This window comes from Syzygium oleosum, unplaced genomic scaffold (genome assembly GCF_021117445.2).
Source record: "Syzygium oleosum isolate NSW1041296 unplaced genomic scaffold, Sole_v2.1 Sole_v2.13, whole genome shotgun sequence".
In the NCBI taxonomy this organism is placed as follows: Eukaryota; Viridiplantae; Streptophyta; class Magnoliopsida; order Myrtales; family Myrtaceae; genus Syzygium; species Syzygium oleosum.
The window spans coordinates 8,801,901-8,822,128 of record NW_026607497.1 but is presented as its reverse complement, the minus strand read 5'-3'; the positions used below and the strand labels follow the sequence as shown (position 1 = coordinate 8,822,128).

The 20,228-nt window shown below is 42.6% G+C and overlaps 1 protein-coding gene across 1 annotated transcript; it reads right to left on the bottom strand.

The window, feature by feature from the left end:
- Positions 1-12,827: 12,827 nt before the first annotated feature.
- Positions 12,828-16,042, bottom strand: LOC130139774 (putative receptor protein kinase ZmPK1). Its single transcript, XM_056317463.1, has one exon. It carries the CDS (start codon positions 15,777-15,779, stop codon positions 13,338-13,340), a length of 2,442 nt encoding a protein of 813 aa, XP_056173438.1. The 5' UTR covers positions 15,780-16,042; the 3' UTR covers positions 12,828-13,337.
- Between the last annotated feature and the right edge of the window lie 4,186 nt (positions 16,043-20,228).

The window sequence follows — 20,228 nt, the reverse complement described above, 5'->3', positions numbered from 1 at the left end:
TGTCTTTGGTCACCATCGACCAAGCTGCTTTTTCACCATCTTGGTCCGGTGACCATTACTCGCTTGATATGTGGTCATTGGATGGACTATCACCTTTGTGGAATTTTATAATCAAAGAGTCGTGGTCATGCGCATCCAGGATTTCCATGGCTCATCTTTCGTTGATCTCTCATTTCTGATTTCATCAAGAAATTTAGCAAGCCAGACGGACCCGTAATGCCCCTCGAGAACATGTTGCATTCACCTTTGTTGGCTCTATCGATACGTCTTTGTTATTACTACCTCAATATCATGCGAACTTATGGACATGCCATATGTCCTTACTCGGGGGTGTTGATGTGGGGTTAGGTCGAATGGCCATGTCCGCCTTATGCAAAGGCCTAGCTGATGCACAATCTTAAATTATTTGGAAGCACATCGTATTTGCCCTTTCATTGGTCATTGTGGATATTACATGGTTGGGTTCGATCATATTTTCCTCATTTGTTCACATCTTATGGGTTTCTACACCCGAATCATTGGCAGTGCATGATATCGCAAGCTTAACCCATTGGGCCCCCATTTTTGGACCTTGGAAGTTCTCGTAGCATTTTCCTCCAGCCAATTGGGAGAACTTCCGGTCTTAGAATACTTTTTACAGTAATGCCTTGCAACAGAAGACTTTTCTTTTCATAGGTTTAGCGTGAACTTTGTGTGTGATCCATAGACCGTTCAACACTTGATACCTCAATATTTTGGGCAAGCATTCTTGTTCCTGTCGATGTCCCATTGGAATCCACATTTGAGAAAACCTACAATATGGCTTTGAGATACAACCTCATTACATATAAAGTCAGTTTGGATTAGTGTAGGAGTATTCCTGCGCCAATAGATATTCACTCAGAATGAACTTTTCTTATTTTCCGTCTCCCAGCGAAGTGATACTACGTCATGCCACAATGAGGTTGCCAAATATATCTGGGGCAGTTCAAGCTTGTCGACAATTTCCGGCCACTCCGGCATGGTTCGACATCATTTAATCAATGGTGGGATGAATACAAGGTCTTGATTTTTCCCGAAGGCCTGGATTCTACCTTGTCGAGGATAACCCTCGCTCCCAAAGGGGTTGCTTCATCCTTTCAGGAGGTTTCCTTAAATCGAATATACCCTTATCTCCGAACACGCCATCATTATCTTTCTGGACGTGGATGAATTTCTAGGTGAATCGATGGATGAAGTGAGCTCTACTATGGATCATTCTTCCTTTAAAACTCCTCAAGTCAACAATATTAGAGTCCCCGGAGGTAAACGTTTGGTAAGCCTAAACTCTTTTCCTCACCCTGCCAATCATGATGAAGTCCGCTCGAAGGGGGCTCAACTTTGTGAGCTCCTAAAGGAAGGGTATGACGTCATTTGCGACGTCCCGGAAATCGAAAAAGCAAAGTCAAGTCCTTGCTTGACTATCGACTACTTGACCATACCCTTTACATTGTCGAGCTTAACACTTTTGCACTCCATGAATTCTCGGCGATTCATTTGATGTGACTATAAAGGCTTTTAGGGCGGGGCTTGAATATGTTAATTTCGTCCGAAGGCAAAGAGAAAGCCCTGAGTCTTCAAAAGAAGAACTAGTCGAAGCTCGTAAGGTTTTTGAGGTATTCGTGTCGATGAAAATATTTCTCCGTCGACGCTCTTTGATCAAAGCAAGGCTATATTGAACCTCGAAGTGACCATAAAGCAACGGAGAACGAGATGGAGGGCAGACCAAGCCGGAAAGGACGAAATCTTAGAATTAAAGCCCGTGAGAACGGGAAGTCCAACTTCATGGCGAAGCCGTCTGGGGCCTTGAACAGCATTTCACTTAGTTTATGACTGGTGCCATCTGTTGCTTTCTTTTCCCATGTCATTAATGCCGAGAATGGCCTTGATGTAAATATCTTTATTACTCAGCTTTTCCTCTTTATCCCCGAATAATCATAGTCTACGCTTGCTTTGATGACATGTAGCTATGGCATTGCGACCGAACTACCCTTACTTTATATCTTCGAAATGACGTACATGCACGATATTACGTACTTGCATTTAATGAATCGGTACATCCCACTCTCAACACCAAGTACGATGCGTAATCACTTTATATCGGTGTGATTTACTTCTGCCACGTATGGATATTCATCGAGTAAATATTTGAATCCATCGGTACACGTGTAAATCATCGGGCGTACACATAAGTAATTATCGGCACGTTTTCCTCGAATCTCGCTCCGTAACCTTCAAGGAAGTAAATGCCTATTACTCACAGCGTTCCAATCCACGTATCTTGGGCGATCAATCGGATATGATCGTGCCCTCCGAGATATTCGTCACGTCCCATCCATCTTCAGTCTTTGATTCGTGATGATTCGGGACTCCAATTGTGGGCTATAAATAGTGCGTCTATTTGTGATCAGAACTTCACCATTCGACTTCGAATTTTAATTCCCAGCCCTTGAAAAATCCCCTTCTTTCGTCGTGCCGATCATCGATGGAATCCGAGTGCCTCGTCACCAAGCACAGGTGCTCGGAATTTCAAGGCTTTATGGAAGGAGATCATCTCTACCCGAGCCTTAACCTACGCCGCTCCGGTGGTCAAACCCCGAGCGGTAGCCAAGGTCGAAAGGCGCCTATGAGGAGACCCAATAACATCGCTCTCACGATCATCCTTTCCTGGCTAATTATGAAGAGTTCGTGGTACATTTTCGAGCACGGTGTGTCCCAGTTCCAGGACAATGGGAAGGCTATCCATTTTTACTTTGTTATGGACCGTTTGTCCGAGAGCATCAAGGAGGAAGCCCAGCATGCCGATGTGGTATACAACACACTTTGTGACGTGCAGGGTCAACTTCACTCTTCCCATGAACATTTTAACAAATACCGGGAGCCGATTGTTGAGCGGATCCAAGGAGCGGAGAAAAAAAGCCGAGGCGAGAGTTCCCGGTCTGAAAAGGATGAACTCGAGATGGACGTCTCGATGGATTCTCGGCTGCCGAAACTTTGGTCACCTCCCGCTTCCACATCCTTGGGCGAATGGCCGAAAAGGTGGATGAGCTGGTGGAGTCCCACCTTGAAGTTATCCGAAAGCTCAACAAGCGGTATCGAACCTGGGAGGAGATGCTCCCCAAACTCGAGAAGGCCAAAGAGCGGGCCGAAGTGGCGAATCGGCGCTTAGAAGAGCGGATGCGGTAGTTCGTGGTCCGTTTTAGAGAGCACGTTGGTCTCGGCACAGGGAGAGTGAAGGTGGCTAGCGGTCCGGGTTCGGAAGGGAAGAAGGAGAGAAGGAAGGAAAGAGGGAAAAGAAGAAGAAGGAAGGAAGAAGAAGAAGAAAAAGAAGGGAAGGAAAGAAAGAAGAAGATGGACGTAGGATTTTTTTTTTTTTTTTAAAAATGTTTTTGGCTTTATGAATGAAACCTATTGAGAATTTTCAGTCTCTTCTTCCTTCATATCTCGCATTTCCCATATAGAAGGATAATACTTCTTCAAATACTTGCCGTTAATAGTACGAGGAAATTCCTTCCGTCAATATGCATTAGTCGATAAGCATTTCCAACAAATGCTTCGGTTACCATAAATGGTCCTTCCCAAGTTGGTGACCACTTACCAAACTTTTCGCTTGTCCGAACTTATCGGTAGAATGGTCTTCCATACTAAGTCGCCAATTTCAAACCGTTTTACACTCCACATGTTTATTATATGCTCACGGCGACCTATCTTTACTGAGGATTAGCTTTTCTAGGGCAATCACTCTGTTTTCCCCCCAATTCATCGACGTTGGCAAACATTAACTCGTCATACTCTCCTTGGCCAAGTCATTCGAAGTCGACTCGTAAAGACCGAGATCGTAATTTCGACGGGGAGAACCTTCTTGTCCATAAGTAAGGATATATAGACTAGTTCCGTGCTTGATCGTTTTGGACGTTCTATAGGCCCATAATCACAGTTGATAACAACACATCCCACTCTCTGGGATTATCCTCCAGATGTCGTTTAATTAATGCAATGATAACTTTGTCGGAAGCTTCAGCTTGACCATTGGCTTGGGCATAATAAGGAGTTGAATGAATCATTTTAATGCCTCTAGACTTGGCAAAACTAATCACCTCTTGCCCAGTAAAAACCGTGCCTTGGTCCGTAGTTATAGATTCTGGAATGCCAAATCGATGAATAATACGCTCCTCGATGAACTCCTTCACTGTTTTTTGTGTTATATTCTTATATGAGGGCGCTTCAACCCATTTGGTGAAATAGTCAGTAGCAACCAGAATGAAGCTATGTTTTCTTGACGAATGGGGGTAGATTTTTCCTATTATATCCATAGCCCAGCTCCTGAACGGCCAAGGTTTGATAATAGGTTTCATCACGGCTGCAAAACATGTTGAATAGGTCCGTACTTCTGGCAAGCTTCACACCCCTTAGCATAACTTATGCAATCTCGGGTAATAGTTGGCCAAAAATAACCATGTCGACGGAGTAACCATTTCATTTTTATCTCTGATTGATGGGCCCCGCATATGCCTTCATGAACCTCGGCCATTGCTATTACAGATTCTTGTCGTCCCAAACACTTGAGCAATAGCCCATCCACAGTCTTACGATATAACTCGTCTCCAATCATTAAATAATTGAAGGTTTTTCTTTTGAAATTTCTATCAGTAGAGACCGGGTTATTGAGATACTCTATAAATGGGGTTCTCCAATCTTGGATTACCATTTTGTCGACAGTTGTGTTGTCGACAAGAATTTCTGTCGACTGTAAAACATGACTCTATTGTCCATCGATGGCAAGACCTTGGTCTGAGTTATCATGTGGTCAACAAGCTCTTTTGATATTTTGTAACCGGAAGCCATTTGTGCCAAATCATTGGCTTCCGTGTTATGCTCTCTTTTAATATGGATCAACTCAAAATCGTCAAAGTGATTTAGGAGTTCTTTGGCCAGTGAATAATAAGATATAATATTCTCGTTAAGACACTGGTATTCCCCCAGATAATTGCTTTATCACCAATTGAGAATCTCCTATAACTTTGACGAAACGTATTTTCATATTGGAAAATATATTTAAGCCGACAATTAAGGCTTCATATTCGGCCTGGTTATTGGAGCATTCAAAATTCATTTTGAACATAAGTTTCGTTTTCTGTCCATGAGGGGATATTATCATGATCCCAGCCCCAGCAGATCCGGGGGTACTGGATCCATCGAAGTAAAGCTTTCATGGGACCACGTGAACGTATCTCTCACAACTTTCATTTCGAGCTCCAGGGTATTCCGTAATAAAGTCTGTTATGGCTTGTCCTTTTATTGCTTTAAGTGGCATATAGACCAGATTTATTTCGATCGAGCAAATGCCCACTTGGCAATTCGGCCCTTTAACAATAGGCTGAAGTCAACATGTACTTAATCACGTACGTTTTACATATCACATATACCGTAGTCGGCAGCATATAATAACGCAATTTTGTACATGCATAAAACAATGCAAACATAGCTTCTCTATCGCAGTGTATCTTGTTTCAGGATCATTCAATATCCGACTCAAATACACCGCTTGCTCTTTGCCTTCACCATTCTCCTGCGCCAGTATACATCCGATGGTAGTATCGGTAGCGGCCAGGTACAATTTCAATGGTTGGCCTGCTCTTGGCGACATCAAGACTGGCGAATTAACCAAATACCGTTTGACTTGATCAAAAGCATGTTGATGTTTGTCTTCCCACACAAACTCCTCATGACTTTTCAACTTCAACAATGGGGAAAACACTTCAACTTTTCCTGACAGGTTAGCGATGAATCGACACAAAAATTTATCTTCCCTAAAAATCATTTGAAGTTGCTTTTTGGTCGTGGGGGTAGGCGGTTCTAAGATAGCCTTAACTTTATTCTTATCGATTTCAATTCTCTCGACTAACCAGGAACCCTAAGAAGTTGCCGACCCTTACTCCAAAAGCACATTTTAATGGATTCATTTTTAGGTTGAATTTTTGCATCCTAATAAAAGCTTGCTCTAAATAGTTTAAATGACATACCTCGTCTGATTTGACAATGATGTCATCGATGTAGACTTCCATAAATTCTCCAATCATGTCATGAAAAACAAAATTCATGGCCCTTTGATAAGTTGCCCCTGCATTCTTTAGTCCAAATGGCATGACGAGCCATTCAAAAGTACCAATAGCCCTAGGACACCTGAATGCAGTTTTATGGACGTCTTCTTTAGCAATGAATATTTGATTGTAACTTGAATGACCATCCATTAATGACATAATTTCGTTTCCAGAAGCTGAATCAACTAGCATATCCGCCATTGGCATCTGATACTCATCTTTGGGGGTAGCTGCATTCAAGTCTCTGAAATCAATGCATACACGCAGCTTCCCATTCTTTTTCTTTACTAGGACCATATTAGATAACCACTCCACGTACCAGGCCGTCCTAATAAAACCTGCTGCCAGCAATCCCTCGACTTCCTCTTTTACCTTAAGGATTACTTCCGGGGCGAATCGTCTGGGCGGCTGTTTATGAGGCCTGAACCCCCTTTTAATGGGTAGTCGGTGTTCGACGATATCTCTGCTTAATTCTGACATTTCTTTATAGTCCTAGGCGAAACAATCCTTATACTTCTTCAAGAGTCTTACCAATTGAGCTTTGAAGTTATCATCGATCAATGAACTTATATAAATAGGACGGTGCTCGTTACCTAGTCCAAGGTCGACTTCCTGTAAAGGATCCTGAGCTTCAATTGATTTTTCAGCTTCTTTCATGGGTGACTCTTCGAATTCAAGGATTCCGTCGACAACCTCTGTGGATTGTTCTGCTAGTTCGGCCTGATAGGCCGAATACCTCTCAGTGAGGTCTTTTGACAATATAAGGTTCTCCATAGACAACCTCATTTAATTGTGCTGCCAGTTGACTTTTTGGGACCCATTCAACGATCCCTTTGTCGAAACGGCAGAATGCAATACTATTGGGGTCAACGAGAGGTGGTTTGCTAATGGATATACTATCTTCCAACGCTAATTGACGAATTGGAGATGCATGTGCATATGTTACCTGTGATTTGGTGTTTGCTTTGACATACTCTACCTTATCCCCATTCCAAAATGCTAGCATTTGATGGAGGGTTGATGGTACACATTGATTACCATGGATCCAATCTCGGCCCAATAGTAAATTGTAAGATCCATCTGCATCAACCACGCAAAAGGAGGTTCTGGAAGTTTTGGTACCCACGGTTAAGTCGGCTATGAAAATACCTTTAACTTCAGAGATTTCTCCAGTAAAGTCGGACAATTGAATGTTCGACGGAATAATCTCCTCATCTCGTCTTCCCAGTTTCTTGTAGAAACGATATGGGATGAGGTTCAGTGTAGATCCCCCGTCCACCAATACTCTAGATACCGGTCGACCATTAACTTTTGCGTTGATATTCAGAGCCCTTAAATGACTAGAACCCTTGGGTGAAGGTTTTTCAAATTCCACTACATCATCAATATCAAAGTGGAATTCTGCTTTTTCTTTTTCTTCCATTGTACCTTCTGCCGGATGATCTGACTCCATCGTCATTACTTGAAGGTTCGATGGAAGACATATTCGAACCAGACAAGAACTCAACGACGAGATTGATCTTGACAATTGTTGTGGTTCGTACCGTGCAGACTCAATATCTTGTTTTGGTGAAGATTGCTGAGGTTGACAAGATGTCGACGCTTGAATTTCTGATTTCCGTTTCCAGACTAAATTTCCACGCTTAGGATTTTTCGGCCTGGCTTTTTGCTTAGCGATCAAGATTGGTTTCACCTGCTTGACGTGAACTTGATTTACTCGTTGCTGGAGCTGATATTCTTTTCTTTTCCGCAACATTCTCCTTTTTTGAGTCCGCGTTAGGTTTGTACTGTGATTTCGAGTTTGGCTGGCCTCATACCATTGACTTACAAGTGGGTCTCTTGGCACCTTCAGAGTTCGTCGATATGGTGGATGAGAGTCTGTGTGAAGATCTTCCCGATCAGGGAAATCAGGACCCCATCCACTTGGCTCGATCTTCGCATTGTATGAAGGTGGTTGAGCATAACTTACATAATAATCATATTTACCGCTAGGCTCTCCCAAGGTACCAATAGTCGGATCACCTTCTTCATACCTTTACTTAAATGACTTAATAGCCTTATTATGGCCTCGACGACCTCTATGATGATTAGTACCCTTAGAAGGAGTTTGTTTATCATATGAATCAATGAGGGCCAAATCACGAAATTCATCGACAACCTTTCTAGGCAAAAGTCTTCGACTTCTGGAGTGATGATTCTCTTGTTCCAAAAGTCGCTTACACTTTTCGCAAAAAACGAGCGTGGCTGATGCCCCCCGGCGTTTGTCCTTAATGACACCATTCACCATATTACGGGAAAAGGATCAACATCTACTTCCATTGGGGTCTTGCCTTTGTCTTGAGAAAATTTTATCTTCCCTTGTTTAATAGCTTCTGGGCGTTTCTTTTAAATATGAGGCGAGTTATTAGTGGCATGGCTCCATGAATGATGCCACTTGCAATACTTCTTTCCGGCTAATTCTTCTTTGGTGGGTAAAACCTGTCCTTCCGTTAGCCTAATCTGTTTGTCAGCTAATAATAAATCAAATATTTCGTCTGTCTTGTTGATGTCGAAAGAATAAAAAACGGGTTCCTTAGCCTTTGACATGAGGTTAGATTTTTCTCTGATTCTTGCTGGTTTTAGAGCTTTGCAGATGTACGGCTTATCAATCACCATTTTCGCGAGAGCCATATCTACTATATCTATTGATTCGGCTTCATCCTCGCTCTCATTAGCATCGGCCCAACGAACTTCACCCTGTCGGCCATACCTTTTGTCTTTTTCCTGGAGGAGACTTTCATGCTTGGTAGCTATGGTTGACAACTGGAACAGATCCGAATATGGTTGTCCAACCATTCTCTCTCGGATTTCAAACTTTAATCCATTAAAAGCGAGGTCCGCAAAAGTCTTTTCAGGTAAAGGGATCAAACACTTATTCCTTGCCCTCTTAAATTTGGAAATAAACTGATCAACAGACTCATTAGCTAACTGTTTCATGGTCGAGAGATCAGCTACAGACAAATCTGGCACAGCCCTTTGAAATTGACAATGAAATAACCTTTCCATTTGTTCCCATGATGTAACCGAATTCGCAGGTAAAGCAGTATACCATGTAAAAGCGGTTTTCGACAAGGACAAAGGAAATAACCTTAATTTCCAATAATCAGCATGAGCCGCATCACCACATTGAGCCAGAAAACGATTAACATGTTCAAAAGTAGACTGGTCTTCCTCTCCAGTGAACAATGTAAATTCTGGCATTTTAAAACCTCTTGGATATGGTATTGTATCCATCCAATCAGAATATGGTTTTCTATAAATGTTTTGGAGGTATCCCGCATCATAGCCATATCCCCTCATTACAGGGTCCATTACTAATTGATTTCGTGCTGGACCGGCGATAGGTGCAGGAGCTACCATATAATTTGGTTGCAATGGCGGATTCAGATTTTGATGAGGTAATTGGTAGAACAGCTGCTATGGTAACTGGGGCTGCTGTTGGGGTGGTCTATTATGAGCAACCAGAGGTGGATTAACCGGTAGATTTAACTATGCCGGCAATGGTTGCTGGACCTGAACATTTGGACCGATAGGAGGAGGAAATTGCTGATTCACGTTAGGCACCACGGGCTGTGGTGTCTGACGTTGTGGTTGGATGTTCACCTGTTGGATCTGTTCTTGCCCCCTAGGGAATGGTGCTATAAGATTTTAAGCATCTGGGACTACCGGTAGAGGACTTACCTGGATAGCAGATGGGCCTTGTATCTGAGCAACCTGATGTCCCCTTTGGAGGTTTTCGTCTATCACCGGCTGTCGAGCAATTACTCCATTCTGGTCTGCGCTAACGTGTAGTAATCCTCCGTTGGTTGCTATTGGCAAGGTTTCACCCCTTGGTAATATACGAATGGGTGGAATTGTAGAAGTAGTTTGCATCGCTGTTCCGAACTGTATAGCGGGACCCCCCCAGTGCTGATGGGGACCCTGTTCTCAGTTGGGTTGGTGCAATGGACCCTCCATGTTGACCTTGTGTGCATTCATGATAAGTGTTAATGATCAAAGGTTTAACCACTTCAGTCATACGCCTTACCACATAATCAGCAAGCTCGTTCTGAGTTTCCTCAATAATTCGCCTCATGGTAGAAAGCACAACTGGTGTGAGTTCAGTTTGCCTTCTTTCATCAACACCCTGCCTCGATATGTCGGCGACCTCTTCTCGAGACTGATTCGCCACCTCGGCATGAAGAAACTGGGCAGATGATGTCTCAGCACGGTTATTATCTTTCGCCATCGATACAGCGTGCTCGTCAGTAGTATTATTCGAGTTGCTTCTACTCCGGGTGCGTGGCGTAGCACTCTCTCGACTTAACTCAATAGTTGTCCCACCGGGCGTGCCAAAAAGATGTTTTCGCCGGTTTGTCACTCCGTCGAAAAATCTTTCACTGAACGCTGCGTTTCGGATTTTATTAGAGGAGACTAGGGTCTTGAGTCAAGCTTGGACAGAGAATGTCAAATGCATTTATTAATCCAATGTAGATCTTACACCCTAACTTGATATGATGTCGAACTCGACAATACTGACCATGAAATGACAACTTGCAAATGTTGAAATTAAGCTATGCCGGAATTTAGTCGACGACACAACTTCAAAGTACGTCAGAATTTAATCAATGACGCGACTTGAATGAATACGGCTGGAATCTAATCAACAGCTATATTCCAAACACAGCGCCGGAATTTAATCGACGACACTGAGCTAGTGGCTCAACACTGGAATTTAATCAACAATGCTGAACCTGATAAAGACTCTCGTCGGAATTAAATCTACGACACAGAATCTGAAGATTATGACTAATACTACTCCTAATGTGCTTAAAGATAAAGGCTAAATAAAGGATGCATTATGTTGTTGAAGAATGGTTTTTTTCTACGTTGAAAGTCCTTGAGTATTTATAGAGCAGCCTGACAACCGTTCCTTGAAAGTCGTTTTCCACTTCCTTACGTTTCGTGCTTTAACTGTTTCCTGACTTGTCGATATTGCTTACGCTCCTTGGGCATCACGTAGTAACCAATTTCCTTCCACGTGTCACTTTATCTCTTGTCATTCTTGATGTCCACGGTCGTGTCTTTACCTTTTGACACGTGTAAATGAATTTTCATTTCGTATTGCCATGATTTCGCGCAAAACTCGCTATTTTGAACTTTGTCGCCGCCACATGTAAAGCTCGTGATCTGGGATTCGTCGACGTCACATGCAAGGCTTAAATTTGTCGACATCACGTGCAGAGCTCGTGACTTTAAACTTGTCGACACCTTTACGACGTGTCCTGTCGACAACTGCCTCTGGGCCTGATTTATGGCATTTCTCATTTTTTTGCCATGTGGGCCGTGCTTTACATCTTTTGTAGCTCGTGGATGGCCCATTCCCACCAGGGGTAATTTTGGGTGTCAACAGGTGGAGATCTCAATTTGCTGTACTTGTCTCTTTTGCTCATCTCGGGTTCGCATAATCTAACCCTTCTTTTCTTCTTCTTATCACCACTCGCCCATACCTGACTCTTTTTTTCTTTTTTTCCTTATTTTATTCTATTAGCAAGCATTTTCTATTTCTTTATGGAATAAGTTGCGACACTCAGCTGAACGAAAGTTGTGGCGCATGCAATCGTCTTTATCTTAGTAAAAAAAAAAAGAAAAGTTGTCAATCTCTGATTGTATAATAAATATGATAAAAGTGCAAACTAGGTGTATCCAATTGTGAATTGAGAATCTACGTGACTCTGTGCTTTTTTTTTTTTTGCCGTGTGAGGGCGCTCTCTCTAGGTCGGTGCGTTTGACCTTCAAGCCTCGTCACAAAGAAGGGGATCCTCGATCTGATCCATTTGGCTCCTGTGTGATCACAATCTTCTTTCCGCAATCAACGGCCACAAAGTGATAGGACATAATCTTTGACCGTACCCTCCAATTTCAGTTTTTTTTCATTATGAATGGCCTGGAAAACAACACGAACGATTCGTATATTTTTAGTTTTTTTTTGCGCAGTTCCGACCAAAGAAAAATTAAGTCACGTGCATACATCTAGCGCATGTCAAATTGCCATGGACTAGATGGCATGTGCACCCGCAGATCCAAATATCCATGGATCTTATTTATAAAAAAACAATCATATGTTGATATGTTCACTTTCAGTAACATGGAAAATTGGATCGATAGTTTGATCTAGTAGATCACATTTAATATCCAATAAAATGGTATTGTATTATTCAATATATGAATTTCCTAAAGGGGTCCAATTAAAAATTCCGGAAAGTTCCCTCTACTTTTGCTTGTCCAAAAAGAAAGCAATCGACCATATACAAGAAAAAGAATCGACAATGAGAAAGAAGAAACAAACTCAAAATTGCGCATAGAGTCGGAGTTAGGGTTAGAATTCTTTCTTCTTCTTTTTTGGTACATAATGTTTCTGATCCACGTTGTTGAAGTTCGGATCTCGGCCAACCCTGAAACCTCCCTCGGACGATCAATGGGTTAATCGGATTTCTAGGGCCGCCATATCGATAGGTTTTAAACTTTTAAATGGATTATGCATTTTGAGTCGCAAAATGGTTTTACGTGCTTATAAAGAGCCGTGTTTTTCTTTATTTTCGATTGCAGCATATCTAATTGATGGATTACAAACGCGGGTACTAATAATAACTGTTTTGGTAAATTTTGAACTTTTAAATGTATTATCAGTTTACAAAATAGTTTCGTATCCTTATTTACTAAAGAGGTGTGTTTTCCCTCATATTTGATCGGTAAAGCTTCCCCCAACCAGATAAGAGTATAAATGGATACATTGCCGACCCTCCAACCAGGAATAGAGTAAAATATGATTCTTTGCGAAGCTCTATTTTTATTTTTAGATGATTTTTAAATTTTACTTAATAGATAATGTTATCCGAAACCGAATTCAATAACTCATTCACAAAACTACCCTTTGCTCCATTGACAAAAATTCGTTTACTTGTAAAGTTGTGTAAACGCTAAAATAAAAATATCAATTACAATCTAACAATTTTTTTTCTTTTAACTTTCATCATTTTAAGCCGAACTTCTCAATTAACATTTAAATCTCTGCTCATATGATTTTAATTTTGTACTATCTTATGTTTGCAGCTCTTAATTTTTTTCTTTTACTTGGGCCAGATACCGTACTCAGTAGTAACAGCACCGGAATCCACACCACATCACTCTGCACCGCAATCAACCATTATTCTCATGCCTCAGGAGCATTTCCACCACTTGGCTCATGGTGGGTCTGGCGTCTTTATCCTCCTCCACGCACTTGAGCGCGACCTCGATCAGGATCTCCATTTTCCTCAGGTCGTAATCGCGTTTGAGCGCCGGATCCACCATCTCTTCCAGACGGGACCCCATCCTCACCGGTTCCATCATCTTAGCCCTTGCCCACGGGATGAGCCGGATTTGCTTGGCGTCCCCTCCGCTCTCCAATGAGTGGACGCTCGTCATCGGGCTAATCCCCGTCACCATCTCTAACATCACAATCCCATAGCTATAGACGTCCGACTTGGATGTGATGGACAGATTTGAGACCCATTCAGGAGCCATGTAACCTCGGGTTCCTCTGATTCTCGAGAAATCGGAATTCGTCACCTTTCCCCGGTCCATTAACTTGGAAAGCCCAAAATCCGCGACTTTGGGTTGGTAATCGGAGTCTAAGAGTATGTTCTGAGGCTTCACGTCGCAATGCAGAACCCACTCCAAGCACTCCTCGTGGAGATAAGCTAGACCCTTTGCAGTACCTACCGCGATGTCAAATCGCCTCTTCCAATGGAGCTCAGGTGACGACAAGTTCTGTGCCAGCGACCCGTGTTCCATAAACTCGTACACCAATAGCCTGTGCTTTCCCTCGGCACAGTAACCCCACATTTCTATCAAATTCATGTGGTTCACCCTCTCGATCGTGCTGGCCTCGGCCAGAAAATCGGCCTCTCCAGTTGTGGCATTGTTGAGCATCTTCACTGCCGCTACCCGATTATCTGGCAATAGGGCCTTGTACACGATCCCACACGAGCCTCTCCCGACCTCCTCGCTGAAATTCCTCGTTGCCTTCTTGAGCTCGTCATAGCTGAACCGCTTGAACCCAGCTGCGGCGAGGTGGTAGCTCTGGTGCGCCGAAGTGACGTCCTGCTGGTTCCTAATCAGGAAGAACCACACCAAGAACACCACCACGATCTCGATCCCTCCAACCACGCAGGCGATCCGGAGCATGAAGCTTACCGCTCCGTTTTTGCCTTTCTTGGAGTAAGTCCTGTCCAAGACCTTCACCTCCGCGGTGGGAGAGCAACTGTACTGAGTCCTCTTCACCAGCTGGTCCTCGGTGAAGGTCTTGTTCTTGGGGACCTTGATGAAGAACTCGCCAATTAAGCTGGGCAGGTTGTGGCCATTCAGGAGCTCGATCTTCGGGAAGCAATCGAACGTGCGGGTGGGGGTCGACCAGCTGTACTGGAATCCTCGGCAGTTGCACAGGTTCAGGCAAGTCTGCCAGCACTTCTCGAGGGTGGTGTTCAAGATGGTGTTGTAGTCGTAGCCATAGAAATCGACGTACAGGAGCTTCACGAACCTGATCTCGTCGGCGGCGCATGCATCGGAGAATGTGAAATCGGGCACGCAACCAGCCGACCAGTCGCCTGGGACCTTGGGGACGTACCCAGGCACGCAGGAGCAGCTCCGGCCCTTGACGGGGTTGTAGCTGCAGAGGCTGTTGTTGCCGCACACGCCGTGGATGAAGCAGGGGATGCCGCTGATCGCCTCCCCCGTCACGGCCCAAACGGTCGAGCCCGGCTCGCGGCTGTAGACCCGCAAGTTGCCATCGAAGTCGAGGGTCATCCTTCTCTGCATAGCTGCGACGCCGTAGTCGGAGGTGTAGAGCGAGTAGTGGTCGGAGGACTGGAAGTGGCCGAGTGGGTCGAGCACAGCGATGCGGCTGCTGTTGTAGAGGAATCGGCCGAACAGAGAGCTCTGGACCCACGGGAACGGCCAGTACACACCCGAGATCGACGGGCCGTCGAAGACGAGGCGGAGGACATTGTCGTTGTCGAAGTAAAGCTTGTAGAACCCGGTCGAGCAGTTGTACCGGCTCCGAGCGGAGATCAGGAACGTGTTTCTGGTGAGTGGCTGCTGAGGTAGGAGGGTGTCGGTCGGCGAGTCGAAGCTCTGCCACAGGACGACGCCGCTGTCGTCAGTGAGGACAAGGTTCCCGGTGTCGTTGAGGCGGAGCTCGGCGGCGGAGGGGGAGCTGGTGCCGGAAGACCAGACTTCGCCACCAGCTTCGCCGGCGTCGGTGAGGACGAGGTTGCCCGAGTCGAGGAGGGAGAAGGTGGAGCGTCGGCCGTTGACGGGGTCCTGACGGTTGGCCATCCAGACGGGGGTGCATTTGGCGCCGGAGCAGGGGGGGTCGCTGAACCAGACGGCGAAGCCGTAGGCGTTGTCGCCGACGGGGAAGAAGCCAGCGGAGAAGGCGCCAGAGGATGAGACGAGGACGTCGTCGGGGTTCTCGACGGAGAGGGACGCGCGTTTGGCGAGACTGGGCAGCGCCAAGGTGGAGAGCTGACAAGATTGGAGGACGAGGAAGAGTTGGAGGAAGAGGGGGAGGGGGAGGAGGAGCGAGGATGGCGGAGCCATAGGACTCGGCGGCGAAAGACGAGTGCAGTGAATCTCGCCAAGGACGAGACGTATATACAGTTGAATGAATAGTTTGGGAAAATGAATTGACGGTTCCTCATCTAGAAAGGTTTGTCGTCGCCTTTATGGTAAACGTTGACCATTGCTCACGATATCTCACTTACCGAATTAACGACATGCGTGTGATTGTAATTGTATTGTCCACGCGGTGAGAATGTTCAATGTCCGAAGAGAAGACCCATACGACCAAAGAAAAAAAAAATACTGTCCGAAGACCCATGCGTGTTATAAGTTGGTCACGACTCAATAACACGGGCCGTGATAGGAATCAATATAAATATGCTCCATCCATCCTACCCCGGAATGAGAGAGAGAAAATTCGAGACCATCTTTAAAAGGATATTTTTTTTATTGATCTCTAGCTGGCTGATTATCGTGAAACATGGATCACCATGTCCAGAATAAGGGAAGAACTACGAGGGATGCCGCTCCCAGTTTTAACTCGCTTTTAGTTTGCCTTGCTCGTTATTAAATTGGCAATTAAACTTATCGATAATTAGTTCCGTTTTGATTTTATTTTCAACTAACTCGCTTTAATAGTGTCACAAAAAAAATTGACATGGCAACTTGCATGACAATGACAATAACTAGTGAACTTGCATGGTAGCCTAACAAATTACTCAACTTTACAACTTTCTTTTATAATAGGTAGTTCAACATTAAGTTTCAAAAATACTATTGCACTTCAGTTGACCTGCATAAGTAAATAGGATTTTGCCAAGGATGCATATTCATCTTTTTCTACCTTGCATCCATTTGCTATCTCCATCGTAAGATTGCAGCACGTGTCCACATAATTATAGACCTCGCCATACTCAACCCAAATCTCCCCAAATCCTAACTAGCATCTCTCTCTCTCTCTCTCTCCCTCACATCCACTTTTGAGCCCAACCTCCATGCCTCCACTTGCCGTCGCCACGGATGGATCACTACTGCGGTGACGAGGACGACCCGTTGCTTTTGTTCTTTTCCTTTGAAATTTCTCTTCCGGTGTTAAAACTAGAGTAGGCTTGGCGAGATCTCAATTATCAGGCTTTTCTTTCTATGGATTATGTCTCTCTTTGCTGCACGTCCAAGACGTGCCACTGTTCGCCGTCATCTCTGAATTTTCTTCATCTCCCTGCGCATCAATGTCGCTGAGGTGGGACACAACAATCGATGGCGGACGGGGATAGAGACTGAGGTGTTGAGGTGGGACATCGGTGGAAGGCTATTAGGTGTGACGGATGCCAACGATTGATGGTTATCGGTCGTGGAAGAGACTAGGGTTTGTGAAGGATTTGGGGGGTTGAGGATTTTCCAAAGAGATGGTAATTTGGCATTTTTCTTGTGGGGTTTTGTCTCCAGGTTAGAAAGATGTATTTCAAAAATAGAAATATACTTTTTTGTTATGGAATGAAAACTCAAGTATGTCATAGATTGAAAATTTGAGTATGTTTTTTTTTTTTGTTATTCTCTGTTAAAGAAATTTTACAGTTTTCGTGGATCGTTTTCGTGTTATGTGTAATCATGGTTTTAGAAAATACAATATTCCAAACTAAATATGCTTAACAAGTGTCTTGATAATACCTGTTGGCATTTTCCCGAGAAATGTTGAAATCAATCACTTAGATTGCCACATCAAATTTGAAATGGGTTTTCCATCTTTCTCATCATTAGATTTATTTGATCGAAAGCAGAACTAAAGTTCGAGAGATTTATAAGTTAAAAAGTTAGACCGATATGCTTGTTGTAAAGGCAGCAAGTTGGGTAACAACTGCAATGATTTTCATGGAAGGTCCAGGCATATGGGCCGAGGTGGACAAAGGCCGAGTTAGCGTCAAAAAATGCGGCAATTATCTGATGTGGACACTCTGCATGCAATAAATCTTCGTTTTGACAAGTGGTTGCTTGTCCTAACGCGACTACTTGAGATTGGCCTGGTCTGGTTGGTTGCTTTACACGCAATATCTAAGTATCAATCAGAGAAATGTCACATTAGAGCCTATTCAAACATTTTTTTAAACTCGTCAAAGAGCAGACAGCCAAAAAGAAAAAAGAAAGTCTCATTAAACGGTGCTGTTAACTATTCAGGCAAACTATACGTTTTGAATATGATTTCGATATATAAATTTGCCCATTTGATGTAGAGGACATTCTCGAGCTGCGGGCATTTTTGGAATTTTCTTATAGTTATGATCTAGTTAATTTGAAGTAATTTTTACCTTTTTACGTTTTAGGTTATAGTTTATTTACAGCCTGTTTGTTGATACTGAGTTTTAAGCACTGAAAAATATTAAGCATGTCAAGGTTAAGTGTCGGAACAATGCAAATGCCGAAATATATAAGTCGAATCTATTTGATAGAACCCGATATTCAAATCTTGAATTTACGTTCACCGCTTGATAACCAACGTAAGTAATCGTCTTAATGACAATGGACTTTTAACGAATGACATGGAATAGTGAAATTAATGTGGAATTTTATGGTCGTGTGCATATTGTATTAGCGAAATTGAGAGGTGTCAGTTATTTAAATTGAAGATCCAAAATCATATCCAATTGTTTCATAGAAAAATCAATCAAACTTAACATTGTCAACTAATACTGTGACATCCGAAATTCCTACATCAATTACTAATATGTAGGAAATGAAGACAATAATTGTCATAAGTAGAAATCCCAGTTGAATTATCGAATTTATCATGCATGATAGCAAAATGTATTTATGTATACCTGACTTTTGGAATGTGATTTCGTTAGGATGTAATTACTGGGCATTCGTACATAGGTTGATTATATAGAGTGAGGTGAACCACGCATCGCCATAGTAATTGTTGGCAGGGATCGATATGCTCTGAAATAATTATCGAATAATTTTCAAAGTTAAAATTCACTAAGTTGAGATTTTCCTAACGTTCGATAGCTTTTGTAGATAATTTCATTGAGTTTAAAATATTTTTCTGACTTATCGGTATTTAGAACGGGTACTGATTTTCTTGTGTCTTTACTGAATTGCAAACTATCTTGACGAAACATCAAATATCTTCTTTTTTTAATCAACCAAAATAAGCCACTTGTCACCTTTTCACTTGAACACTTCTCTTGATTCTAGACCTAGTATTTAACCCACATGCTTGTATTTTTGCCATTGAACTTAGTCATCAAAATGACATCATTCATGACATTTTAACTTAATCAAGGTTTGTAGCAATCATTACTAGTGAAGTTAAGAAAAAGAAAATAAAAGAACATCCTCTTTCCCCTTTCTTGGCTGAGACATCACCCCCTTCAATTTGCACTTCAAGAATTGCTTCATCTCCCCATCTTCCATAAACGAAACAACTTTTTCCAATTCGAAGTTTCGATCGACCTCCAACTATCTTATTAAGTTGTGATTTTAGTCTCAACTTTCAAGAGTCTTACAAAGTGATTAAAGGCTTTGGTTGTTCAAGATCCCATTCAAGGTAAGTGAAAACTCTAGGGGCTAAGTTAGATTAATCTACTTAGTACTCTTGATTTGGTTGGTTATGTTTGTTAGTTTAGTTTAAATTTGATCTTAAGTGCAAATAGATTCCAAGATTTACAAGTAGAGTTATAGTGATTTCTTGTCTATATTGAAATCTTTAATGCATGCCTAAAAGGTGTTTGAAAGAATACCCAAATGGTTTTGTTGCACCTTAGATGGGAAAGAATGAGAAAATGGTAAAACTAGGCGTAAAAAGGGTACTTTGGTAATTTTCTTGTCAAGGTATGGGGCAATTTCGAATTTACAGAAATGGAGAGGGGCTGTGAACATTGTTATTTTATGATTTTTAGTGTCTTTTAGTGGGTTTTTAAGTAATATTAATTCAAGGAAATCAAACCGGTTTTAAAAAATGAGTTTATAAGCTTTAGGGGTAAATTTGTAATTTCACCAAGTTGAGGGGTGAATCTGTAAATACTGAAATTTCTGGGGACTGTTCACATTGGAGGAACCTTATTATGATAAGTGGTTAAGTTATTTTTAGAGTTCATTGCTTAATCTAGACAAAGTATCTAACTATACAAAATTGGACCTAATTGTGTAATTAATTTGGAAGTGGGCTGTTTTGGCAATTTTATAAAATATGTGTCATGCCCATAGTGTAAATAAAATACTCGTATGTTTTAGATGAAAAATAAATGGCTTTTGGTGTTTAATTTAATTAATATGGCTTGATTAAGTGAAAGTGTGAAAATGGTGAAACTAGATTTGATAATAATATTTTTGTAATTCGACTAAGTGTTGTCTATTAATCACGTGGCCGATTCTTTGAGTTGTCGATGTTCATACTGTTGATTCTTTGAGTTGTTGATGTTCACATGGTCAATCATTTGCGTTGTCGATGTTCACAATGTCGATGTTCACGTTGTCGATGTTCACGTGGTC